This window comes from Oncorhynchus mykiss, chromosome 8 (genome assembly GCF_057628025.1).
Source record: "Oncorhynchus mykiss isolate SJ-2025 chromosome 8, ASM5762802v1, whole genome shotgun sequence".
In the NCBI taxonomy this organism is placed as follows: domain Eukaryota; kingdom Metazoa; phylum Chordata; class Actinopteri; order Salmoniformes; family Salmonidae; genus Oncorhynchus; species Oncorhynchus mykiss.
Window position 1 is genome coordinate 69134752 of NC_143029.1, and position 27076 is coordinate 69161827.

Here is a 27076-nt window from a genome sequence, read left to right on the forward strand (position 1 = left end):
ATAAAAATAAATGTTTTGCAAATTATGATGGAAAATAAGTATTTGGTCAATAGCAAAAGTTTATCTCAATACTTTGTTATATACCCTTTGTTGGCAATGACAGAGTCTTCACAAGGTTTTCACACACCGTTGCTGGTATTTTGGCCCATTCCTCCATGCAGATCTCTTCTAGAGCAGTGATGTTTTGGGGCTGTTGCTGGGCAACACGGACTTTCAACTCCCTCCAAAGATTTTCTATGGGGTTGAGATCTGGAGACTGGCTAGGCCACTCCAGGACCTTGAAATGCTTCTTACGAAGCCACTCCTTCGTTGCCCGGGCGGTGTGTTTGGGATCATTGTCAAGCTGAAAGACCCAGCCACGTTTCATCTTCAATGCCCTTGCTGATGGAAGGAGGTTTTCACTCAAAATCTTACGATACATGGCCCCATTCATTCTTTCCTTTACACGGATCAGTCGTCCTGGTCCCTTAGCAGAAAAACAGCCCCAAAGCATGATGTTTCCACCCCCATGCTTCACAGTAGGTATGGTGTTCTTTGGATGCAACTCAGCATTCTTTGTCCTCCAAACACGACGAGTTGAGTTTTTACCAAAAAGTTATATTTTGGTTTCATCTGACCATATGACTTTCTCCCAATCTTCTTCTGGATCATCCAAATGCTCTCTTGCAAACTTCAGACGGGCCTGAACATGTACTGGCTTAAGCAGGGGACACATCTGGCACTGCAGGATTTGAGTCCCTGGCGGCGTAGTGTGTTACTGATGGTAGGCTTTGTTACTTTGGTCCCAGCTCTCTGCAGGTCATTCACTAGGTCCCCCCGTGTGGTTCTGGGATTTTTGCTCACCGTTCTTGTAATCATTTTGACCCCACGGGGTGAGATCTTGCATGGAGCCCCAGATCGAGGGAGATTATCAGTGGTCTTGTATGTCTTCCATTTCCTAATAATTGCTCCCACAGTTGATTTCTTCAAACCAAGCTGCTTACCTATTGCAGATTCAGTCTTCCCAGCCTGGTGCAGGTCTACAATTGTGTTTCTGGTGTCCTTTTACAGCTCTTTGGTCTTGGCCATAGTGGAGTTTGGAGTGTGACTGTTTGAGGTTGTGGACAGGTGTCTTTTATACTGATAACAAGTTCAAACAGGTACCATTAATACAGGTAACGAGTGGAGGACAGAGGAGCCTCTTAAAGAAGAAGTTACAGGTCTGTGAGAGCCAGAAATCTTGCTTGTTTGTAGGTGACCAAATACTTATTTTCCACCATAATTTGCAAATAAATTCATTAAAAATCCTACAATGTGATTTTCTGGATTTTTTTTCTCATTTTGTCTGTCATATTTGAAGTGTACCTATGATGAAAATTACAGGCCTCTCTCATCTTTTTAAGTGGGAGAACTTGCACAATTGGTGACTGACTAAATACTTTTTTTGCCCCACTGTATATATGGTAATTTTCAACCTCTCCTTGTCCCAGCCTGTAATACCCACATGTTTTAAGATGACCACCATGATTCCTGGCCCCAAGAACTCTAAGGCTTCATGTCACTTCTGTAATCATGAAGTGCTTTGAGAAGTTGTTAACTCAACCATCCCAGACACCCTAGACCCACTCCACATTAACTCCACCATCCCAGACACCCTAGACCCACTCCAATTTGCATACCACCCCAACAGATCCATAGATAACGCAATCTCAATCACCTCGGCCACACTGACTCGCAACACAGGGGCCCCACTGGGGCGTGTGCTTAGTCCCCTCCTGTACTCCTTGTTCACCCATGACTGCGTGGCCTCGTACGACTCCAACACCATCAGGTTTACCACGAAAGTGGTATGCCTGATCACTGGCAACGATGAGTCAGCTTTCAGGGAGAAGTTCAGTGACCTGGTATTGTGGTGCCAAAACAACAACCTCTCCCTCAATGTCAATAAGACCAAGCAGCTGATGGTGGTATACAGGAATTGGGGGGGCGAGCACGCCCTCATCCACATCGACGGTGCTGCAGTGGAGCAAGTCGAGAGCTTCAAGTTCCTCAGTGTACAATTCACTAAAGTCTTAAAATGGTCCAAACTCCAAACACACATGCACAGACGGGAAGATGCTGCGATAGCTCCTCCTCCCTCCCAGGACGTTGAAAAGGTTTGGCATGGGTCCTCAAATCCTCAAAGTTCTACAGCTCTACCGTTGAGAGCATTTTGACTGGCTGCATCACTGCCTGGTATTGCAATAGCACCACCCTCGATCGCATCGCTCTACAGAGGGTGGTGCGGACAGCCCAGTACATCACTGGGGCCGAGCTCCCTGCCATCCAGAACATCTATAGCAGGTGTGGTGTGGTAGGAAGACCAGTAAAATTGTTATAAACTCCAACCACCCAAGCCATAGACTATTCTCTTTGCTTCTGAAAAAAACAAGTGGTACTGGTACATCAAGTCTGGAACCAACAGCCTCTTGAACAGCTTCTATCCCCAAGCAATAGGTCTCTCTTTATGTAGTTTCTCTCTTGTCGTGATGTGTGTTTTGTCCTATATTTTTATTAAGATTTTTAATCACAGACCGTGTCCCTGCAGGAGGCCTTTTGCCTTTTGGTAGGCCGTCATTGAAAATAATAATTTGTTCTCAACTGACTTGCCTAGTTAAATAAAGGATAAATAAAAAAACGGATAAATAGCACACGGACTGAGTTTACCTGGTATTTTTATTGACCTTTTATTTTTTTTGCACTCTCACAGGGTGCTTCACACACACACACCCTCCATCATCTGCTCAGTTACACATAATATGCACATACATTCATACTGACTACACACGTAAACCCACTCACATACAAGCTGCTGCTACTCTGTTTATCTTGTTGCCTAGTCATCTTACCCCTATACATACTCCATATACACAAAAGTATGTGGACACCCATTCAAATGAGTGAATTTGGCTATTTCAGCCACACCCATTGCTGACAGGTGTATAAAATCAAGCACAGAGCTATGTAATCTCCATAAACGAACATTGGCAGTAGAATGCCCTTACTATAAGGAGGCTCAGTGACTTTCAACGTGGCACGGTCATTGGATTCCACCTTTCCAGCAAGTCAGTTCATAAGATTTCTGCCCTGCTAAATCTGCCCCGGTCAACTGTAAGTGCTGTTATTGTGATGTGGAAACGTCCAGGAGCAACAAAGGTTCAGGCATCGAAGTTGTAGGCCACACAAGCTCACAGAACGGGTTCCAAACTGCCTGGAAGCAACATCAGCTCAAAAACTGTTCGTCAGGAGCTTCATGAAATGGGTTTCTATTGCCGAGCAACCGCACACAAGCCCAATATCACCATGCACAATGCCAAGCGTCGGCTGGAGTTCTGTAAAGCTCGCCTCCATTGGATTCTGGAGCAGTGAAAACACATTCTCTGGAGTAATGAATGACACTTCACCATCTGGCAGTCCGGGTGCTGAATCTGGGTTTGGCAGATGCCAAGAGAACCCTACCTGCCTAAATGCATAGTGCCAACTGTAAAGTTTGGTGGAGGAGGAATAATGGTCTGGGGCAGTTTTTCATGGCTCGGGCTAGGCCCCTTAGTTCCAGTGAAGGTTATTCTTAATGCTACAGCATACAGAGTTATGTCTTACTATCCAGGTCTGTGCCCAAACAATTTAAGCTTCTACTTTTTCAAGTCCACCTTTCCAGAAACAAGTCTCTCACCATTGCCGCTTGCTATAGAACACCTTCTGCCCCCAGCTGTGCCCTGGACACCATTTGTGAATTGATTGCCCCCCATCTATCTTCAGAGCTCGTGCTGGTAGGTGACCTAAACTGGGACATGCTTAAAACCCCGGCCATCCTGCAATCTAAGATTGATGCCCTCAATCTCACACAAATTATCAATGAACCTACCACGTACAACCCCAAATCCGTAACCACGGGCACCCTCCTAGATATCAGCCAAACCAACCTGCCCCCAAATACACCTCTGCTGTCTTCAACCAGGATCTCAGCAATCACTGCCTCATTGCCTGCGTGTGTGATGGGTCTGCGGTCAAACGACCACCCCTCATCTCTGTCAAACGCTCCCTAAAACACTTCAGCGAACAGGCCTTTCTAATTGACCTGGCCCGGGTATCCTGGAAGGATATTGATCTCATTCTGTCAGTAGAGGATGCCTGGTTATTCTTTAAAAGTGCTTTCCTCACCATCTTAAATAAGCATGCCCCATTAAAAAAATGTAGAACCAGGAACAGAAATAGCCCTTGGTTCACTCCAGACCTGACTGCCCTTGACCAGCACAAAAACATCCTGTGGCGTACTGCATTAGCATCGAATAGCCCCCGCGATATGCAACTTTTCAGGGAAGTTAGGAACCAATATACACAGTCAGTTAGGAAAGCTAAGGCTAGCTTTTTCAAACAGACACTGTCCATGGACTTTACAGAGAATAAGAGCACCTCCTCCCAGCTGCCCACTGCACTGAGGCTAGGAAACACAGTCACCACCGATAAATTCACAAAAATCGAGAATTTCAATAAGCATTTTTCTACAGCTGGCCATGCTTTCCACCTGGCTACCCCAACCCCGGTCAACAGCCCTGCACCCTCCACAGCAACTTGCCCAAGCCTCCCCATTTCTCCTTCACCCAAATCCAGATAGTTGATGTTCTGAAAGAGCTGCAAAATCGGAACCCCTACAAATCAGCCGGGCTAGACAATCTGGACCCTCTCTTTCTAAAATTATCCGCCAATGTTGTTGCAACCCCTATTACTAGCCTGTTCAACTTCTTTCGTATATTCTGAGATCCACAAAGATTGGAAAGCTGCCGCGGTCCTACCCCTCTTCAACGGGGAGACACTCTGGACACTAACTGCTACAGACCTGTATCTATCCTACCCTGCCTTTCTAAGGTCTTCGAAAGCCATGTTAACGAACAGATCACCGACCATTTCGAATCCCACCGTACCTTCTCCGCTATGCAATCTGGTTTCCGAGCTGGCCATGGGTGCACCTCAGCCACGCTCAAGGTCCTAAACGATATCATAACCGCCATTGATAAGAGACAATACTGTGCACCTGGCCAAGGCTTTCAACTCTGTCAATCACCACATTCTTATCGGCAGACTCAACAGCCTTGGTTTCTCAAATGACTGCCTCGCCTGGATCACCTAAATCACAACTATTTCTCAGACAGAGTTCAGTGTGTCAAATTGGAGGGCCTGTTGTCCGGACCTCTGGCAGTCTCTATGGGGATGCCACAGGGTTCAATTCTCGGGCCGACTTTTTTCTCTGAAAACATCAATGATATCACTCTTGCTGCTGGTGATTCTCTGATCCACCTCTACGCAGACGACACCATTCTGTATACTTCTGGCCCTTCTTTGGACACTGTGTTAACTAACCTCCGGACGAGCTTCAATGCCATACAACTCTCCTTCCATGGCCTCCAACTGCTCTTACATGCAAATAAAACTAAATGCATGCTCTTCAACCGATCACTGCCCACACCTGCCCGCCTGTCCAGCATCACTACTCTGGACGGTTCTGACTTTTAGAATATATGGACAGTTACAAATACCTATGTGTCTTCTTAGACTAAACTCTCCTTCCAGACTCACATTAAGAATCTCCAATCCAAAAATAAATCTCGAATTGGCTTCCTATTTCGCATCAAAGCGTCCTTCACTCATGCTGCCAAACATACCCTCGTAAAACTGACCATCCTACCGATCCTTGACTCCGGCGATGTCATTTACAAAATAGCCTCCAACACTCTACTCAGCAAATTGGATGCAGTCTATCACAGTGCCATCCGTTTTGTCATCAAAGTCCCATATACTACCCACCACTGCGACCTGTATGCTCTCGTTGGCTGGCCCTCGCTTCATATTGGTTTCCAAACCCACTGGCTCCAGGTCATCTACAAGACCCTGCTAGGTAAAGCCATGCCTTATCTCAGCTCAGTGGTCACCATAGCAGCACCCACCCGTAGCACGCGCTCCAGCAGGTACATTTCACTGGTCACCCCCAAAGCCAATTCCTCCTTTGGCTGCTTTTCCTTACAGTTCTCTGCTGCCAATGACTGGAACAAACTGCAAAAAATCACTGAAGCTGGAGACTCATATCTCCGTCACTAACTTTAAGCACCAGCTGTCAGAGCAGCTCACAGATCACTGCACCTGTACATAGCCCATCTGTAAATAGCCCATCCAACTACCTCATCCCCATACTGTTATTTATTGTATTTATTTTGCTCCTTTGCACCCCAGTATCTCTACTTGCTCACTCACCTTCTGCACATCTATCACTCCAGTGTTTAATTGCTAAATTGTAATTACTTCGCCACTACGTCCTATTTATTGCCTTACCTCCCTAATCTTACCTCATTTGCACACACTGTATATAGACTTTTTCCTATTGTATTATTGACTGTATGTTTGTTTATTCCATGTGTAACTCTGTGTTGTCGTTTGTCTCACTGCTTTGCATTATCTTGGCCAGGTCACTGTTGTAAATGAGAACTTGTTCTCAACTAGCCTACCTGGTTAAGTAAAGGTGAAATTAATATAAAAATAAACAATGACCATTCTGTGCATGCAACTTTGTGGCAACAGTTTGGGGAAGGCTCTTTCCTGTTCCAGCATGGCAATGCACCCGTGCACAAAGCGAGGTCCATACAGAAATGGTATGTCGAGATCGCTGTGGAAGAACTTGTCTGGCCTCCACAGAGCCCTGAATAGTCCCATCGAACACCGTTGGGATGAATTGGAACGCTGACTGTGAGCCCAACATCAGTGCCCAACCTCCCTAATGCTTGTGTGGCTGAATGGAAGCAAGTCCCCGCAGCAATGTTCCAACATTTAATGGAAAGCCTTCCCAGAAGAGTGGAGGCTGTTATAGCAGTAAAGGGGGAACAACTGATTTTTGGACTTAGATGTGCGACGAGCAGGTGTTCACATACGTTTGGTCATGTTGTGTATCTACAGTATCCCCACACATTGTAAATGGGGTATTGGAACTGACCCTCTGTGGTATGATATTGGATCTGACCCTGTATATAGTATGCCTGTTCACTTATTGTGTTCATGTTTCTTATTTCTCGTGGGTTTTTTTGTGTGGTTTTTGTGTGTATTACATTGTTATTGAATTTTGCATGGTTGCGTTTTGAGTTTGCAAGAAAGGATATTTCACTGTACTTGTGCATGTGACATTAAAACTTGAAACTCTGTAACGGAGTGGTGGCGCTTAGGCTATTTACTGTGCTTTGATTGACGAACAGCAAGCTTCACTAGTTTATAGGTGTCGTCGAACTGACTGAATAGTCGATCTCGTGTATCCTTGCCGTTTATAAATTATACAGCGTAGTTCTATGTCCATGGTATCGCATCGGTCATGAGGAAACTACGGGTCTCATTTGCATTTTCAATATGAAGTCCATTAGGACATGCCAGGCATTGACGTGAAAATGATACTTCGGGATTTTGGCAATGAAGCTCCTTATCTACTTCCTCAGAGTCAGATGAACTCATGGATACCATTTTGTCCCTGCATACAGTATTTACGAAGTTAGAGGTAATTTAATTTTGCGAGCCAATGCTAACTAGCGTTAGCGCAATGTCTGGAAGTCTATGGTATCTACTAGCATGCTAGCAGTTACCTGGAAGTCTATGGTATCTGCAAGCAGTTACCTTAGACTTCCAGTCATTGCGCTAACTCTAGTTAGCAGTTGTACTAACACCAGTTAGTAACTTCCTTCAAACTGTACACAGAGACATAAAAATGGTATTCACAAGTTAATCTGATTCTGGGGATGTAGATAACAGGCTTCATTGCTAAAATCCTGAAGCATCTCTTTAAAGTGAGTGACTCATCAGTAGCCTACCGAATCGCATTGTTAAGAGAGCCTTTCATTTGGCTCCCTAATTTTCATACTGGTAGACTGTTTGGTGATTATTTGCAGATAAATTCTGAAAACATTTGATGAAGATGGTGAATCCTCCCCACTGCATGAACAATAGGTGGGGGGACTACTTTTTCTGTTTAGCTGGCTACTCCATGTGCTTGTGGAAAACACTGAGATAGCCTACTGTAAGATCCATGGTGTGAACACAAATTAAACCTGACACGATTTCTTATCTGTGTTAACTAGAGCTGTGTGTGCACCTCTACAATCGCTTTCTTCTACAGGGAGATGAGGAGAATAATGGTTTGGTAGCAATCAGCAGTAAGAGACCATGGGTTCATGATAACAGTAATCAGCAGTAAGGGTTCATGATAACAGTTATCAACAGTAAGGGTTTGATAATGATGACACAACCCCTCGGTGGTGGTTAAGACAAATAGAAGACCATTTAACATGCTCACTCATCTCCAAATTGATTCTCTGGGTGTTTAGTCACAGCTGTAATATGGGCAATTCCATGGTAACGGAATTACGCTGACAGTGAGATTTTTCACTTTAAATTGAATACCAAACAAAAACAATTGATTTCGAAGTTTAACCAACATTTAACCATTTTACAAAAACACATTTAAGAGAAGAACTGTGCAGATACAAACTTTAGTTGATTTCCTACTAAGTTATTTTTTTATTTAACCTTTATTTAACGAGTCAAGTCAGTTAAGAACAAATTCTTATATACTATGACAGCCTACCCCGGCCAAACCCTAACCCGGACGATGCTGGGCCAGTTGTGTGCCGCCCTATGGGACTCTCAGTCATGGCCATGTTGTGATACTGCCTGGATCCGAACCAATTATGTTAGCACAGCTGAAACCTGTTGTCCTGATTAAAGAAGCAATACAACGGGCCTTCTTTAGACTAGTTGAGTATCTTGAGCATCAACATTTGTGGGTTCGATTACAGGCTCAAAGGGCCAGAAACAAAGGCTTTCTTCTGAAACTCGTCAGTCTATTTTTGTTATGAGAAATGAAGGTTATTCCATGCAAGAAAGTGCCGAGAAACTGAAGATCTCATAAAACGCTGTGTACTACTCCTTCACAGAACAGCTCAAACTGTCTCTAACCAGAGTAGAAAGAGGAGTGGGAGGCCCCGGTGTACATCTGAGCAAGAGGACAAGTACATTAGAGTGTCTAGTTTGACAAACAGACCCCTCACAAGTCTTCAACTGGCAGCTCATTAAATGGTACCCTCAATACACCAGTCTCAACATCAAGAGGGAAGACGTAATTTTTGGGATGCTGGCCTTCTAGGTAGTGTTCCTCTGTCCAGTGTCTGTGTTCTTTTGCCCATTTTAGTCTTTTATTTTTATTGGCCAGTCTGAGATATGGCTTTTTCTTTGCAGCATTAACTGACATGTTGTCCACCTAATCAAAGGATAAGATAATGAATCTAGTATAGCATTGAAGTCCACAAGCGAAGGGAAGAAGTGAGCGGAGGAGAGCGCATGGATGTGAGAAGGAATACATCGTATTCTGTGTGTTTACGCGTGATCAGAGGTGTATTCATTCCGCTGATTCTGTTGAAAAATATTTTTTAAACATCCATTTATTACGTCATGTGTCGCTGTCTGTCACCTCAAATTTGTCTCTCGACCTGTGTGCACCTACACTGACCGCCACTGATTTCATGCACATAAAATATGCATCCAACCTGATATGACATTTTATCAGAAAGATGTTGGGTCATTTTCACAGCTTTCTATTTCCTTTCAACCGGAGGAAATTTTACACCAATTTTTTTTCCCAGTTTATCAGTTTTTTGTTATTGCATTTTCTCTCCGGTCCCTAAATGTCTTTGTTCTGCAAAAGAAGCAGAGATGGCGGAACTCAGATTTTCACTTTGTCGGGTGGTTGCGGATGGGTTATTTAGCAATTGTGACTGGTGTGGGGGAACAAACAGCTGACCCGCGCACCACTAACACGTACTGATCTACAGCTTTCTTGGTCCATAAACTTGCAGGAAGATTCTTAAGTAGCTACATTTTAGCAAATGTATTGAAAATGAAATAAAGACGACATTTTCCCCCACAAATCTACACCCTATACCCCATAATTTAGCTGATACAGCCAGCTAGCAACACCACAGGTGAATAGGTTAGTTATTGTAATCTTTGCTAACAGGTCACATAGCTATCTACTTGGCAAGCTAGCTAGCTAACTTATTGCATGCATGTCCGGGCTCATCGACACAAGCCTTATTATTAGTGAATTAAACAAAACTAATATTTGCAACAGGAGTTTGATTTTGGTCACTGTGTTACTGTCCTCTGCATTGTGCAGTGGTCGTGGGTCAGGCGGTGAGTGGCGGCTAGCATAGCAACAGTTTTACTATGTGGTGGGACTACCACCGTCACTTGCCCAGACAGAGATCAATTAACCAAATATAGATGGCGATACAGTGAAACAAAATCACATTAATTGATTATCAGACAAGTCACGGGCTTTTAGTGCCAAAATGCAAAACATTTTGGGACTATATCAACAATGGATTAATTTAACAAATACCAAAAGATAGTTTTGGATGAAATTTTCCGATAAGCTACTTAACATGCTATCAAAATGTGCTAATCAGTTCTGCTCAAACTAGACTAAATATGATCATGAGTACTCACCTCAGCTTAGCTAACATTTTCCCAGCCTAAGAAAAATTGTAGCCAAATGGAGATTCAGTGAAAATAATGTATTTCTTTGACTCAGAGCAGCGTGATGGCATTGTCCCAATCCAAATGGTGCTGAAATGATCAAGTTTCCAACACATGGCTATTGCTTTAAATTGATTATAAAGATTGGATATGACTTTGGGAGTTTTATTAAACAACCATTTGAAACATGCCTTCAATTGCATTAGCCTCATTTATTCCAATATGTTCTTTGTTCAGTTGATCATAACTCGGCCTGAGGTGAGTTTTCCATTCTCCTCACTTTTCTAAGACTAGGGCTGTTTCCTCGACTACGCTGCTGCCAGCCTCTGCTGCCAGCCTCTGATTGCCTTGTTCTCAACACCAGTTTAAATCAATATGCTGTTTTCTAGAAATCAGGATTTTATTTCGGGTTCGTGCTCATTACATTTCTGTGTCGGACCAGGCTTGGGTTCAGGCTTAAGCTCACCGGGGTTGGGTAAGACCAGGCTAGAATTTTCGGGCCTGGCGACAACTCTAGCTCAGAGCCCTGATATGTAGCAGTTTGTCATGGTTATTCCTAGCCCTTCCCCAGCCAGCAATAATGCTCACATGGCCTACGTTTGGACAATAGTAACAACATGGGAAGTTGGGAAAAGTGTTTGTAGTTCATTGTGCCCAGTTGCCATCATGAATTCTCAGGATAGATGTGAGGAGCTACCAGAGAATGTTCAAGAATGCAATGACAAATAATTTTATTGCAACACAGTCCATAGAATACTACGTTGCTTGATTGGGACAAAATTGCTTGCATTGTGTGTGTGCACCACAAGGTCTGTTCTCCACAGTTGACTTGAAGTGTGCGGTAGCTCACCTGAAGTGTTTAATAGCCTGCAGCTCAGGACTGTTAACCTCCGCTAATATTGAGTTAATAAAGTCTTCCTGTCCAGTGTTGGCCTAGATCGGTGTCTTTGCCATGAGAAAATTTGGTATTTTTATGTGACAGATTCATTATTTAGTAATGGATTATTTGGTTACTTTGTGGCAATGGAGGCTGCTGATGGGAGGACGGCTCATATTGATGGCTGGAATGGAGTCAATGGAATGGTATCAACCACATGGAAACCACGTTTGATGTGTTTAATACCATTCCATTGACTCCATTCCAGCCATCATTATGTGCCGTTCTCCCCTCAGTAGCCTCCACTGCTTTGTGGGGGACTTGGCTGGAAATATGCAAGTCTCAGTGGTTCGGTTTAGTGTGTGAGCGAGCGACAGCCACTGTAATCAAAGGCTGCTAGCTAGGTTTGGATTTACAAATCGAAAGCTATGCCACTTTGGCTGTTGGGACTTAGGGTGTGATTTGAAATAATGCACAGTTAAAACTGACTCATTCCATGCCTCCCGAGTGGTGCAGCGGTCTAAGACACTTCATCGCAGTGCTTGAGGCGCCACTTCGGACCCGGATTTGATCCCAAGCTGTGTTACAACCGGCCGTTACCGGGAGTCCCATAGGGCGGCACACAATTGGCCCGGCGTTGTCCGGGTTTGGCCGGGGGGTGGACTACACTTGGCCCATCACGCTCTAGCGACTCTTTGTGGCGGGCCGAGCACCTACAGGCTGACTTCAGTCGTCCATTAAACAGTTTTTCCTCCGTCACATTTGTGTGGCTGGCTCCAGGGTTAAGCTGGTGGGTGTTAAGAATCGCGGTTTGGCGGGTAATGTTTCGGAGGACGCATGACACAACCTTCGCCTCTCCCGAACACGTTGGGGAGTTGCAGCAATGAGACAAGATAGTAATTGGATTGAAATTGGATATCACAAAGTTGGCAGGAAAAGAGGGTTTAATACAAAATGTTTAATAAACTGACTCATTTCACTGCCAATAAGCCTGCTGGGCATCATAATATTTCCACCTGTATTGGCCCCCTCTAATATTTATTTATTTATTTATTTCACTCTCACCTCTCTCTCTCTTTCACCTCTCTCGCGCCTCTCTCTCGCTCTGACTTTGCTCTTTCTCTCTCTGTCACCCACTTTTTCATTTTCATTCCATTAATGTTTAATTATGTCCATATCCTGAGATGAAAATTATGACTCTAATCTTTCCCAGATAATCGGTAGTTATGTAACAGGCTGCGTCTGGCCATATGAACAGTCGATGATGGCGGCATGGCAGCTTGGTTTTTCTCATTCCCTTCTTCTCTCCTAGGTGTGTCGGTGGAAGCTGCTGCTGTTGAGGGGGTGGAGCAAGAGACTGAGGTGTCTGTCAACAAGGACCGGAGCCAATTACATACAGGTAGGTCTCACCATCACCTTAATCCATTACTATAGCCAAATATTAGCTTTACTTTCAATGTATAGTTCTTCCTGTACTTCTATTTCCACTTCCTCACAATAATTGGTAGTCATTTTTGAATAGGCCCTATACCAGCTTAGTTTAGGCAACTTCTGTTGCTTGACATATTGGTGTTACATTAGCCTGTGTTGTGCATCCATTCTGGTTTATCATTGATTGGTTTCCATGATTACATTATATTGACGTGTCCTGTGTTGTGATCTCTGTTTACTTTCTCAGAAATGCAACCAGCAGCAGAGACCCTGATCACTTCAAAAGAGAGTCCTGAGTCTCCCAGGTTGAACAAGCAGGAGCCTGAGCAGCCCATACATCTGCCAACCCAGACTCTAGCAGCGCCAGAGCAGCCACAGGATATGACAACAGGAATGACCAAGTCAGCAAACACAGAACCCTCTTCTGAAAAGAGGGTGGTCAAACCCAGACCCAGCACAGAGGACATTAAGGCCTTGACCCCACCCACCACCACCACCACCACCACCACCACCACCAAAGAACCTAGTACTGCATCCGTAACCATCAAGGAAGAACCCATGGAGGCCTCAGCCTCTGAGCCTTCAGAAGTTGAACAGGTTGAAGGTCCTTCAGGTCTGGAGACTGCAGCGAAGGAGGCTTGGAGGGAGAAACAAATGTCTGGGATTCTGACTGATGGGGTTTCGATGGTGGCCGGCGCCTCGGAAGAGATGGACACCACACCTGAGACTGAGAGCAAGCCTAACCTCTCCCACCTCAGCCCCCCCATCAATGATAAGCCCTACAAGACATCTATGGAAAGACTGGCAGAGATGGCTGCCTCCCCTACCCACTCCTCCCCTAGGAACAGGGGTCCCTCTCCCAGGCAGCCTCCCCAACCTCACCAGCCCCACCCTACCCTGGGGGAAAACGGCAGCAGCTTCTCCTCCACCACCCTCATACCACTCACCCCTAAGATTGGCATGGGCAAGCCAGCCATCTCCAAGAGGAAGTTCTCCCCAGGCAGACCTAGGGTGAAGCAGGTTGGTAGTGCTGGGTGGGTGGTGGGTGTGTTATTCTTAGTATTTCAAGGGTAATCATGCGTTATCCCAAAGCTACAGAATCTCTTTTAGAATCTCTTATTTGCTTATTTATTTAATTACTTGTAATGTATTACTTATTTATGTATTACATAGGCCTGTATTTATTATATTTTCAAAAAGCATGTATAATCCCGGCTTGAAAACCGTAGAGTAATTGTTTTATGCCATTGATCCTCTGTTTGGTCATTGTGTGGGTGAGTGTACATATCTGATGATGAGAGGTGGATAAGCATTCTGAATGCTCTGCCCCAGAGTGGTGACTTGACTCAGGGGTTTGAAATAGGAACAAAACAAGTGTTGCTGCTGCAGAGAACACTTAACCCGGAGAACTTGCCAGTGGTGGCAGTTGAGAACCATTGTGTCTGTTGTATCATCAGCAGAGTTCAAGGCCGTTCTCACCCTTTCCCCTCAGTTTTCACTTGGTCTGTTGGACTCTAAAAGTCACACTGTGCAGAATGAGAATGCTTATAGAGTTGTATTCCTTAGGCCATATGCAAACACCCTCATCAAGACCGTTCACACACTTTACCCCCCATCTACATAATCTACCATACTTTCTCTCACTTTGTCTACACACAGACACACGCACTGCCCCACAGCCCTATAGGAACACACTGCCAACATACATACACAGTAATAGCACACTACTTTTTATAGATCCATAAAGCCTATATACAAGACTGCAGTATAACATCAATAATTAAATTGCACCTGTCCTAGACTAGTGTGCCCTCTCCATGGAAATCCTAGTACATGTCTTGTGCATTCTCCCTTGAATACCTTTCATTAGGGTTTTGTTAAGCACATTCCACTTTCATCAAGCCGCTAGTCAGGGACACTGTATGCGGGTTGGGACAAATCTTATGTGCTTAGAACTGGGATATTAATCACACCCATGGCTATGATATATTATGGATGATTCTGAGACTGACTAGAGTTAAGCTTTGAAACACTGTGTTTTTCTCTCCAGATATATCCTATTTCTTAAATAAACGGTGGGTGTAGACTTAGACTAATTTGTTAGTTCAGGCCTGGAGGATATCTGATGTGGAAATTTGAATACAGTGCAATCTTGTACATTCAGATGTAGTGTCTTCAAGTCTAGCATGCTTCTGTCTTGAGGCATGCTCTGTCAGTCGTGCTGCCTGACGTAACCAGGCGTTGTTTTGTCAAAAAGCCAGTGGTATGAGTGAGGCAGTGACATGGAGTTGCCATGGCGAGAGGATGCTGAGGTCTCTTCCTCCTCCTCCTGCTGCTGTTACACGGTGCCGTTACCTTGGCGAATGCTGCTGTGCTGTGTGAACTCAAGGTTGCTGTGCCGACTAACACAATTCTGCTTAACCCATGCAAATGCTGTCTGAATATCTACCTCCAAACATGCCTCAACTTATATGCATGAGAGATCTCTAGGCATGGCTTCAATATATAAAGCATCATGTGCATCATATCATCCTGGTTTTACACCCCAAATCAGAACAGAGTCATTAACTCTGCTTTTACTTGGGGTGTGTAGAATTTTCCCAGCAAGCTTCTTCAGCCACTAGCCTTTTTTTAAACTCACTGCATCTTTAACATCACTGTCTCTTATGTTTACACCATCGCTGGCTTGGTTTTTAAGTTGCTGCATTTTGTCGCCCTCCTCCTTCCTTCCTTCCCTCTCCCACTCTCTCACCCCCAACCCGACCCCCCCCCTACCTTTACCTTAGGGCGCATGGCATGGGAGCCCCCATAGCAGTGTGAGCTCTCCCTCCTGGTCCCCAGACCAGCCAGAGGGGTGGGACGTCTCAAATACCAGGCAGCTCTCCTCCGGCTGCGGTAGCCCCGGGTGGAGCATCCGAGTGGTAAAGAACCATGGCTCTCTCTCTCTGGAGACCACCAGAACCACCACAGGGCCATGCCACGGCAGCGCCCTGTTTACCACTTAGGCTTTGTGAAGTGCACTGGCAGAGTGATGATTGATGTCACTATCTTAATGATGAACTTTCGTCATTAATCATCCATCATTCACCTATCAATGCGAAAGGCTAATTGGGGAATGGTGGATGTGAGCCTATAGTAGCTTAATTCAACTCCCCCTTAATGGCAGAATACCTCACTTTTATCCGCCAGAGACAATCCCTTTCTAGTCTTTGTACATGTAACGTTAACCCAAAGCATGGTGCTATAGCTTGGCCTACGTTTGCAGCCCAAGGCAGAAGGTTTCATCTGCGTTTGTTTCTTAGTTTGTTTGTTGTTTTGTTTGATTCATACATTTGTGGGTAAGTTTGGGACAGGGTGGAGATGGGGATTTTATTAAGTGGGCTGTGTGGGCCTGCCCAAGTGGATACTGTAATATGTTGCCATGGTGACATTAGCGTCACAAGCTCTAGCTCTAAGTGAGGTGGTAATTGCTGGGTCTTAGCAGGGGTCCAGGGCAGGTTAAATGGCACCATACTGTGTGTCAATCAGGACGTCAGATGGCTGGGGGGCTGGGAGGGACTGGTCTGTAGCTAAATGGGGGATCGGGGGAGAGGTTTGGGTGGTGGGGGAGATTCATGGAAAGTAGACCCCAGTTTGACAGTCGTGATTAGGCCCAACCAGCCACCAGCACCGGAAATGTGTTGACAGCATAATGGAGCTCAAATGGTCAGAATAACATTAGAGGCCCTCTGTCGACAGCCTGGACAGAGAGCCTGGACTCTTTTGTGTTCGAAAGGCTGCCTCGCAGAATGTTGCAGCAGAGAGAGAGGCCTAAGAAAGATCAGAACGTCAACAGGGCTTATTTGATGAAATGGGTTTTGTGTTGTCACCACTGGACAGACTATGCTCTGAACAGTTCTAGAATGTAGAGTAGTCCTAGTTGAATACATTTTCTTCTCTCCTGAATCTGAAATGACTGCTTTTCCCCCAGCATCAATTTATGGTTTATAGCTTGAATGAAGTGCGATTCTAATATTTTTTTAGGTTTGGACTTTTGCAAAACAAACCATTTCTTATCTGTGCGTAGGCTTTGCTTGCACTAGCAACGTTCTACTACCTACCATCCAAGCAAACAACACTGGAGGGGAAATGTCATTACCTCTGTGGAAGTAGACCGAGCTGTTCTTCCTGTTTTACAGTCTTATCTCACTAGATGCCAGCAGCCTCACAGCTCCACAGTGGGCTGCAGGAAAGGTTCTCTATGGCAGACTTTTTAATTAAGCTGACTTCATCGCTCAGGTCTAGCAGGCCAGGACGCACGCGCGTGTTTCTGTGTGAGACCGAGCGCGACCTGTGCAATTGTGTGCGTTTCTCTCCGTGTGCTGTGCGTGAGTATGTGTGTGTGTTTTCTCTTTGTGTGTGTGTTAGTTTAGAAGGAGCACTAAGGTGTGTGTGTGTTTCTCTCTGTCTGCAGGGTCGAGGGTCAGGCTTCCCTGGGAGGAGGCGACCCAGAGGGGCGGGGCTGTCGGGCAGAGGAGGGCGGGGCCGAGCCAGGGGGAAGAACGGCGCCAGTCCCACAGTCAACCCGGGGGTAGGCTATGTAACCAACACCAACCAACCTGATCACTTTAGTTGACACTAATCCATTACAATGAATTGGTAGGCAAAGCACTGTTTTATTTACCCCTTATCCATTAGTGTCCTAGGTTCCCTGGTGTGTATTGTAAACAGACCAGATTATGTTCTAGCTGTAAAGACTGCAACATAAAAACACAATCCTCCCAGTGGGCATGTTACTCAATAGCAAAGGGTATTGACACAGCATTAGTGTCGCAGTCTAATGCTAATCAATAGCGATATCTTGGCATTGTCTTGTGATGCTGTCATCTTCACGTGCTGTGAGACAATCACATGTTAGGACATGCCCTATAATTAAGCCCTATTGAGATGTAGGCTATACCCCTGTATTAATGGTAAGAAATCAGAGGATAACTTTTCTCATACAGGGACACAATCCTCCTCAATCCATACTGTGCTTCATAACATGCAGGTGACCTCCATGGAATCACCATATCAGGTAAAGGAAGAAGAGGAGAATGCCATGCACAACACTGTGGTCATATTCTCCAGCAACGACAGTTTCACATTGAAACAGGTGGGCATGTGTATTCGTACACAATTTATACATTCACTGTACCTTTAACAATTATTCAATTATTCCCTCTTACCTAGTACAGTGGAACTTTGAATCTCTATTACTGTATGTAAACTCCATTTGTTTCCCTCTCAGGACATGTGTGTGGTGTGTGGGAGTTTTGGTCTGGGTGCTGAGGGTCGTCTCCTGGCCTGTGCCCAGTGTGGGCAGTGCTACCACCCATTCTGTGTTGGCATCAAGGTAAGTCCCTTACAGTGGCAGAGCCACTCTGAGGTCTTCATGAAGATTGATACTACATAAGAACAGGAAACATGGGAACTCCAGTTATGATTGGGCTCAGGGTTAATTGTCTACTGATTTCAAATCCTTTGAATTGTGTAGCCAAGATTTTAACCTGGATATGACTGATTCAGTGTGTGCAAGTGTCAACTGGATTAAACGGACCATGTTAACTCTGTAATCAGATGACGCTCGGCTCAAGTTGCTTCTATCCTTCTATCTTAATGCTGCCAATTACTGCAAACAAAACTCTTTAGTGTAGCTCAGCTGGACAGCGATATATCAATGTCCATTACTATAGGACTGTTTTACTGAGACAAGCGCACGCAATGTGGACTTTTGCCAATATCCTCATCCCAGATCACCAAGGTGGTGTTGAATAAAGGCTGGCGCTGTCTGGAGTGTACGGTGTGTGAAGCGTGTGGCCAGGCCACCGACCCGGGCCGTCTGCTGCTGTGTGACGACTGTGACATCAGCTACCACACCTACTGCCTGGACCCTCCGCTGCAGAACGTTCCCAAGGACAGCTGGAAGTGCAAATGGTGTGTAGCTGCCTGCTGCCTCATCTGTGCACCCCCTCAACCTCTTCCTATTATTATAACATGGCTGTGTCCCAAATGGCCCCCTATTCTCTATATAGTATATCATCAATATTCGTAGATGTAAGTGAAAAGTCAAAGTACCAGTAACAAAACTTTATTATTTGCCGTCCCCTCACACAGAAAAACCTTTTCCCCCATGAATGATTGAGTTGTTATTTCTCAATGCCCTGTACAACCACCTGAATGTACTACTCACCTCTTCATTGACACCTGTCCTCACTCCCTCTCCTGTGCCCTCCTGCAGGTGTGTGTCCTGTACCCAGTGTGGTGCCACCTCGCCAGGCCGGAGGTGTGAGTGGCAGAATAATTACACCCAGTGCGCCCCCTGTGCCAGCCTGGCAACGTGCCCCTTCTGTCTCCAGGACTACAGCGAGGGCGAGATTGTGGTGCAGTGCCGCCAATGCGACAGGTGGGCCCCGTGCTCCTCCCCAACCAGCCAAATGTCTTTATTATTATATTATTATAAGATTATTTACATGTTAACCACCATTTCATGTGAAGTGCAGTCTGTCACATCAGAGACTTACAGCCCCTTTATGGTACCCTTAACCCCAACCCCCTTCCTCCCCTGCCCCTTTATGGTACCCTTAACCCCCTTCTCCTCCTGCCCCTTTATGGTACCCTTAACCCCAACCCCCTTCCTCCCCTGCCCCTTTATGGCACCCTTAACCCCAACCCCCTTCCTCCCTTGCCCCTTTATGGTACCCTTAACCCCCTTCTCCTCCTGCCCCTTTATGGTACCCTTAACCCCAACCCCCTTCCTCCCCTGCCCCTTTATGGTACCCTTAAACCCAACCCCCTTCTAGCCCTGCCCGTTTATGGTACCCTTAACCCCAACCCCCTTCCTCCCCTGCCCCTTTATGGTACCCTTAACCCCAACCCCCTTCCGTCCCTGCCCCTTTATGGTACCCTTAACCCCAACCCCCTTCCTCCCCTGCCCCTTTATGGTACCCTTAACCCCCTTCTCCTCCTACCCCTTCATGGTACCCTTAACCCCCTTCTCCTCCTGCCCCTTTATGGTACCCCTAACCCCCTTCTCCTCCTGCCCCTTAATGGTACCCTTAACCCCCTTCTCCTCCTGCCACTTTATGGTACCCTTAACCCCAACCCCCTTCCTTACCTTGCCCCTTTATGGTACCCTTAATCCCAACCCCCTTTTCCTCCTGCCCCTTTATGGTACCCTTAACTCCAACCCCCTTCTCCTCCTGCCCCTTTATGGTTCCCTTAACCCTAACCCCCTTCTCCTCCTGCCCCTTTATGGTACCCTTAACCCCCTTCTCCTCCTGCCATTTTATGGTTCCCTTAACCCCAACCCCCTTCTCCTCCTGCCCCTTTATGGTTCCCTTAACCCCAACCCCCTTCTCCTCCTGCCTCTTTATGGACCATTAACACCCTTCTCCTCCTGCCACTTTATAGTACCCTTAACCCCAACCCCCATCTTACCTTGCCCCTTTATGGTACCCTTAATATCAACCCCCTTGTCCTCCTGCCCCTTTATGGTACCATTAACCCCAACCCCCTTCTCCTCCTGCCCCTTTATGGTACCCTTAACCCCAACCCCGTTGTCCCTCTGTCGTAACCCCAACCTCTTCTCCCTCTTCTTCCTCTCCCATAGATGGATCCATGGTTCCTGCCAGGGTCTCCATTCGGAAGAGGACGTGGAGAAAGCAGCAGACAGCAGCTTTGACTGCACCATGTGCCGTGTCCACAAGACCTCCAAGGGTAAGGACTACTAGCTACAGTATAGCCTTCTGAAACCTTGCTACACTATCTGAGCCTTGCAGGCTGCAGCCAATTAATCATTGGCTTTTGTGTCCCTCTTCACTGCATCAACAGCACTAGTGTCCAAGGCCAGAGACTCCATTGAGCCGGCAGTTATGACGCAAGTTGTCACAAAGGCTAAAGAAATGGGTAAGAAGAACATACGTCTGTCTGCCTTTTGTGTTTTTAGATATTTATTCTAGATATTTCTTGTCGATTGAGAGATATCTTCATCTCAGAGTGGCCTTTTAACTCTTCAACTTAAAGGAAAACTCCACCCAAAAACTATCTTTTGGTATTTGTTTTATTAGTGCATGGTTGACATAGACCCAACATATTTTGCTTGTCAGCAATCAAGTTTTCAAGGTCTGTAACTTTCAATATACAGAAATCATCCCTGTATGATGCAAACACAGCATCATATGATGCAAAGGTTACATATCTTGAAAACGACTTTCAATCAACTTGGACAATCCAGTACATTCATTCATTCCAGTTCATCTAGGGCCATCATACATTACCATAACCGTGTGAGTTGTGTGTGTGTGTGCTTGTGCCTTTCAGACTTGGCGAGGACGTACACTCAGGACGGTGTGTGTCTGACGGAGTCGGGCCGGTGTCAGCTCCAGAGCCTGTCGGCCCCTGCGTCGCGGCGTAGGAAACCCAAGCCCAAGCTGAAGCTGAAGATCATCAACCAGAATAGTGTGGCAGTGCTGCAGGCCCCCCTGGACCTGCTGTCAGAACACTCCCGGGACGAGGACATGGAGGACCACAGAGGTGCCTGACTTTATTGATTTTTTTCACAATCGTTTAATGGATCTTACCCCCAGCTCAGTATACAGCAAAAACAAAACAATAAACAAGGCCCCTTTTACAAAACATATGCAGTTTAGACATTGTCATTGATTGTCTTGAGAATGTAACCAGAGGGGCCTGACTTTAAATACAACAAGCTTGTCAGAAAACACTATGGACCAGTTTCCTGTACACAAATTAACACTAGTCCTGGATTAAGTAGCACCTTTCCTCCGAAATGGCAGTAGTCTTTCACATTCTCAAATTCACATGACTCTTGACAGCAGACGAATAGGTGGTGGGGTAGAGTTGAGGGTGCACTTAATTATGAGGTAAATTCCCAAAATGGAAAATTCCAGAAGTGCAATTAGGTTAATCTCTTGAAGATGACTGGAGTTGAAATTGAATTGACCCTGGGTGCTGTTGCTTGGGGGCAGGGGGGGGGGGGGTGTCTGTTGGTCCAGTCTGCAGACTGCTGGGTACTTCCCCTTGTCTGTCTGCTCATCACCTCTCACTCATTCACTCACTCGCAGAGACGGACCTTTCTCTGGACTGCGAAGGGAAGTCTGACTCGAGCCCGGAGCGAGAGCCAGCAGAAGACAAGTCCAAGGGGGCCGACGACAGCAAGAAGAGGAAGAGGAAGCCGTACCGGCCGGGTAGGGCACCTGATTGGAGGAGACAGCTCCTCTGGAGCGTGAAATGGTGCAGTACGTGCCGCACAGCTAGCCAAGCTCAGGGATGACAAGACAAGGCCTTGGAAGCAAAGAAAGAAAGAGGGCTCATTCCGGGGGTTATAAATGGTGTTTTCTGTAGTCTGGATTAAAGATGTTTCCTTATCTAGTGAAAAGCATTGATCCGTGCTTTATTAAACCACCAAGAAGAAGACCCACGTGTTCGTTTTCCTCCCAACACCAATTTCCAAATTGAACCGAGATCAGTAGCATTCTAATAAAAGTTCCCTATGACAATTTGTATATTTTACTTGCTAAGAACCAGCAATCTTATCTCCCCCAATTTGTTTATAAGCTTTTCACTGAACAGTTGGAGAGTATGGAGTGATTGTTAGTTGTGTTGGTTCATTATTGAACATCTTTTTCTCAGGCATCGGTGGCTTCATGGTGCGCCAGCGGAGCCGTCCAGGTCAGGGCCCAGGCAAGGCCAAACGATCCCTGAGCAGGAAGGATTCCTCTGGCTCTGTTTCTGAACCCCCCACAGGGAAGGAGGAGGGTCAGTTTTCACACAACTCATCTACCCAAGTCCAATGCATCTTCAACTGCTTTTGCCTGAATATCCTATTTCTACCTCTGTTGTACAAATAGAAAAATGACTCCTGTTTTAATCATTGGTGCTCGTGATTTTTGTTTTCTTGTAGAATACATAAACCTAATAAACAGATTCTATATTTTTAAGGACAAGATTCTGATCCAAATGTTCTGCCCCTACTGCAGGCTGGGGAGAGGTGCTGCCTGACACCCCTTTGGAACAGACTCCCCCTGGGCTGGAGGCCCCAGAGAAGATCAAGAAACGCTATAGGAAGAAGAAAACCAAGCTAGAGGAGGCCTTTCCCACCTACCTGCAGGTCAGTCCCACATCTACATTATGACTCCGACATTTGTCTCAGGGTCTTGTTGTTTTTAGAACTGAGGGAATATGTGCAGCCATGATTTCCTTTCATAATTATAACATTACAATCAGGCAACACAGCAATTTGGTAGGCAAAGTGTTTGGAGTAGAGGCTGTCTTGCTGCAAAAAAACATCTTTGGATCCTCCATATGCAGATAAATAATTGTCTGAATAAGCTGCCAATCCAAATGTCAACCATTTTCTGTATTTAAAAATCGAGGCAACCATTCATAGATGCAGTAGCACCCTGACAGCCTGGAACGTCATGTTGCATTTACATAAAAAGTAGTTATCTCACCCAATGGGAGGCCTGAGAATACAGATAATACTTGGCATACTGCCTGGCAACAACTTAAAGATGGACCATTGGAGACGGCAGCCCCGTCTTTGTGCTTTCTTAAAGTACTAGAGAATGCCTACAGGCGTTACCCTGAGTGGGTAGCTTTACATCCTCTACTACTCTTCCTCTCCAAATGACCTCGGTTTGGGTTGGGAATCGATGCATTACGTTTACATAAATGTTTTGTTATTTAGCAGTCTTATTCCGAGCGACTTACAATTAGTGCATTCGTCTTAAGATAGCTAGGTGAGACAACATATCACAAACGTATCAAGAACATTTTTCCTCAAGTATTAATCAGCAAAGTCAGTGCTAGTAGGAAAGGTTAGTGCCATTTGTTGGGGAGTGGGGGTGGTTGGGGAGGGAAGGCGGTTGGGGAGGGAAGGCGTTGGGGGTGCCGTGAGTTCCTCTCTCTCTCTCTCTCTCTCTCTCTCTCTCTCTCTCTCTCTCTCTCTCTCTCTCTCTCTCTCTCTCTCTCTCTCTCCTCTCTCTCTCTCTCCCCAGTCTCTCTCTCTCTCTCCCTCTCTATCTCTCTCTCCCCAGTCTATCTCTCTCTCCCTCACTCTCTATCTCTCTCTCCCCAGTCTATCTCTCTCTCCCTCACTCTCTATTTATCTCTCCCTCCCTCCCTCCCTTCCTCTCTCTCTCTCTCTCTCTCTCTCTCTCTCTCTCTCTCCCCAGTCTCTCTCTCTCTCCCTTCCTCTCTCTCTCTCTCTCTCTCTCTCTCTCTCTCTCTCTCTCTCTCCCCAGTCTCTCTCTCTCTTTCTCTCTCTCTCTCTCTCTCTCTCTCTCTCTCTCTCTCTCTCTCTCTCTCTCTCTCTCTCTCTCTCCCCAGTCTCTCTCTCCCTCACTCTCTATTTATCTCTCTCCCTCCCTTCCTCTCTCGTCTCAAACCCTGAGCTCTATGTCACCTTGTGTTGGCCCGAAACAGATGAGATGTGAGGAGGTGCATTAAGCCATGGGCATCTGTCACTGCTGGTCTGTACTCCACAGCAGGAGGGCCAGGCCCAGAGACCAAGTAAAACCTAAAGGGCCCCGACACCCAACACAAAGGAGGAGCACATTGGATTAATGATTTAAATGGTAAACTAGGCTTTTAATGTCCCAGCACAGTGGTTTGGCTGCAGCAGTCATGTGTCCATCCGCTGGAGAGATACATTGCTGATGGGGAGATAGCTACGTGGATCCATCTACACTGGTAGAGAGAGAGAGAGTCCACTGACACGACTATTGGCAAAAGCAGCAGAAGTGTTTGCCTCAATGCGTCCCCTTGTCAACTTTGTTCTGCATAGCATGTAAAAAAAGAAGAAATACAAACAGAAGGGATGGATCATGTTTCTGTGCCTCTTGATAAAAGGTGGGAGATATGAAAGGTTGTCAGTTATCCTGAAGTATGGTGTGTCTATGGAGAATTGACCCATGCTGTGTTGTCTAGGAGGCGTTCTTCGGTAAGGACCTGCTGGATAAGAGCAAGCAGAGCAGGCAACAGGCGGTGGAGTCTGGCCTAATGGAGGAGGGCCAAGCAAGGACCGGAGCCGGGCCCCAGAGGGACAGGAAGCAACCCACCACCAGCTTCCTGGACCCCTCCTCGTACCCCCTCCTCAGTGTGACCTCGGGCACGTCCAGACCCACCAGACCACCAGGACCTCGTATGTACTACACAGATACACATAGAGACACAGACACAGACACTCACACACACACATGCTCGCACGCTCACACACACACGCTCACACACACACACACTCTTTTCCATTGATCCATGCTGTGGTTCCTGACTGTCTGTCTTCTCATCCACAGAGCCCTCTGAAGAACCTCTAGTGGATTTGTCGGAGGTTCTCAACACGGATGCAGATCTCCTGGGAATGCTGGGGAAACAGACAGGTGACTCTGGTATGTCACTGATCTCTGAGGCTGTCATCGTGGGAGGAGTTTACTGCTAGCCTGGGATGTCTTGCTGTCTGTCTTTTCAAAATGTCACTTTCTCTTGTTACATACTTTTCATAATTATTTTGGACATCTTGTGTTTTGTTTGATCTTTATTTGATGTTGTTTCAGGTGTGTTTTGTGCGTTTTTGTTTGGTTTCAGTTTGGTTTCCTTGCTCTGTCTCCACTCTGTTTTATTCACTCATCTTGTGTCTTGATTTGGGTTCTGTTTCTGTAGGTCTTGATTTTTTCCATTTCCAGGTTGACACCTCACCACCTCCTTTTGGTAAGGACTCCATGGCATTAGTAGCAATAGTACATTCACATTCATTTACCGTTTCTGTGGCAAGTTTTTTAATTAGGCTGACTTCATCGCTCGAGTCTAGGAAGTTGGGACGTGTGAGTGTATGCGTCCGCACATTGGGGTGTGAGAATGCTTCTTTGGGCTCATCTTTACATGCATGCTCTCATGTCAACAATAGCCTTCTCACATATAAAAGGTGTCCCCATCCTTTGTTTGGTTTTTGGTTCAGTTTGTGACATTCAAGGCAAACCGACTTTAGAAACGTGAGAGTGATTCAGATTCTCACTGAAACAATCGGTCAAGGACGGGCTCTCTATTCAAACTCAGAAAATGAACAATTTAGAGGCAAACGATTTAGAGAGAATGAGAGGCCTTGGTGAGTGGCCTTCAATATAGTGATGACACCGAAGGTCTCAGTCTCTCTCGTCCCTGCTCTGTGATTGGTGGAGAATGGCTTAGCAACTCCACTGAGGCCAATATGCTTCCTTTGTTCTTTCTCAGTAAATACTTAAGATTCCCTCAGTATTTATTTGATTAAATAAAAAGTATTGGTAGCTCAGTTTGCAGCAGTCGTTCTGATGTTGATTGATAGATGGATGGATGGTTGTAATGTGTTTTGAGAGGATAGTAGAGATTGTGTTGAGATTCAGAGATTCATCTCAAAGGATAGCCTTCATGAGTAATCCTGCTAAGCTAGCACCGTTATCATCTTAATTTAATTTCCACACAATTCAGATATTCCCCTTATTTTATTCAAATGAGATTCAAAGTTTATCAGCTAGACAAAGTTCTAATTAAAATTGCTGAAGGATACATGTTTTAATCTACATTATATGGAGAATAAACACAGAATCACAGATTGATTGCAGTAATCTTTGAAGTCCGTCTACCTTGCATAGTTGTTAGTGTGTATCTTTGTTAACACGTGTGTTATTCAATGTGTGTTTTGTATGTGTCTGTGTGTGTACATATGTGTGTGTTTCCTCAGCTGGTCTGGACATTGGACCCCTGACAGACAGCTCCCCAGCGCTGTCTCAGTCCGGCCGGAGGCCACTCCGTACGCTCCCAGATGAACATCTGGACGGGATCCTCAGTCCAGAGCTGGAGATGGCTGACGGTCTGGAGATGGCTGACGGTCAGTAAGGGGCCTGGTGGTCAACACCAGGTCTTGTGCTGACATCTGTTTTTCAGAACCCACATAGACACTTCACTTCTTGGTATAGCTCTGATCACTGAGTATCCATTTACTGAGGTAAATAATCTATTTTTCTTCTGGTTTTAGAATCGATTCTCAGCAAACTCTACAAAATACCAGGTTGGTTATTAGTAACCACTATTTTTGTAATCACTCTGTCCGTTCCTCTCCTTCAGAGAACCGGGGTTAAACATAACCGAACGTTAGTATTATCTGTCTCTATCCGTTTT

The 27076-nt window shown here is 45.7% G+C and overlaps 1 protein-coding gene across 7 annotated transcripts in view; it reads left to right on the forward strand.

Moving 5' to 3' along the window:
• LOC110530401 (histone-lysine N-methyltransferase 2C) overlaps positions 1-27076 on the forward strand; it is a 139275-nt gene that overhangs the window by 77005 nt on the left and 35194 nt on the right. For 4 of the 7 annotated variants that reach the window (XM_036986029.2, XM_036986030.2, XM_090182397.1 and 1 more), the window contains exons 12-30: positions 12768-12854; positions 13134-13906; positions 15673-15807; positions 17340-17456; positions 17916-18020; positions 18156-18260; positions 18660-18841; positions 19146-19310; positions 20517-20623; positions 20738-20812; positions 21227-21439; positions 21991-22113; positions 22559-22684; positions 22906-23036; positions 24857-25070; positions 25222-25314; positions 25586-25633; positions 26640-26786; positions 26934-26966. In XM_036986029.2, coding sequence (XP_036841924.2) covers positions 12768-12854; positions 13134-13906; positions 15673-15807; positions 17340-17456; positions 17916-18020; positions 18156-18260; positions 18660-18841; positions 19146-19310; positions 20517-20623; positions 20738-20812; positions 21227-21439; positions 21991-22113; positions 22559-22684; positions 22906-23036; positions 24857-25070; positions 25222-25314; positions 25586-25633; positions 26640-26786; positions 26934-26966 — 2979 coding nt within the window. The remainder of the gene's footprint in view (positions 1-12767; positions 12855-13133; positions 13907-15672; positions 15808-17339; positions 17457-17915; positions 18021-18155; positions 18261-18659; positions 18842-19145; positions 19311-20516; positions 20624-20737; positions 20813-21226; positions 21440-21990; positions 22114-22558; positions 22685-22905; positions 23037-24856; positions 25071-25221; positions 25315-25585; positions 25634-26639; positions 26787-26933; positions 26967-27076) is intronic. The other 3 variants (XM_036986032.2, XM_036986034.2, XM_090182399.1) reach the window with 3 other exon arrangements.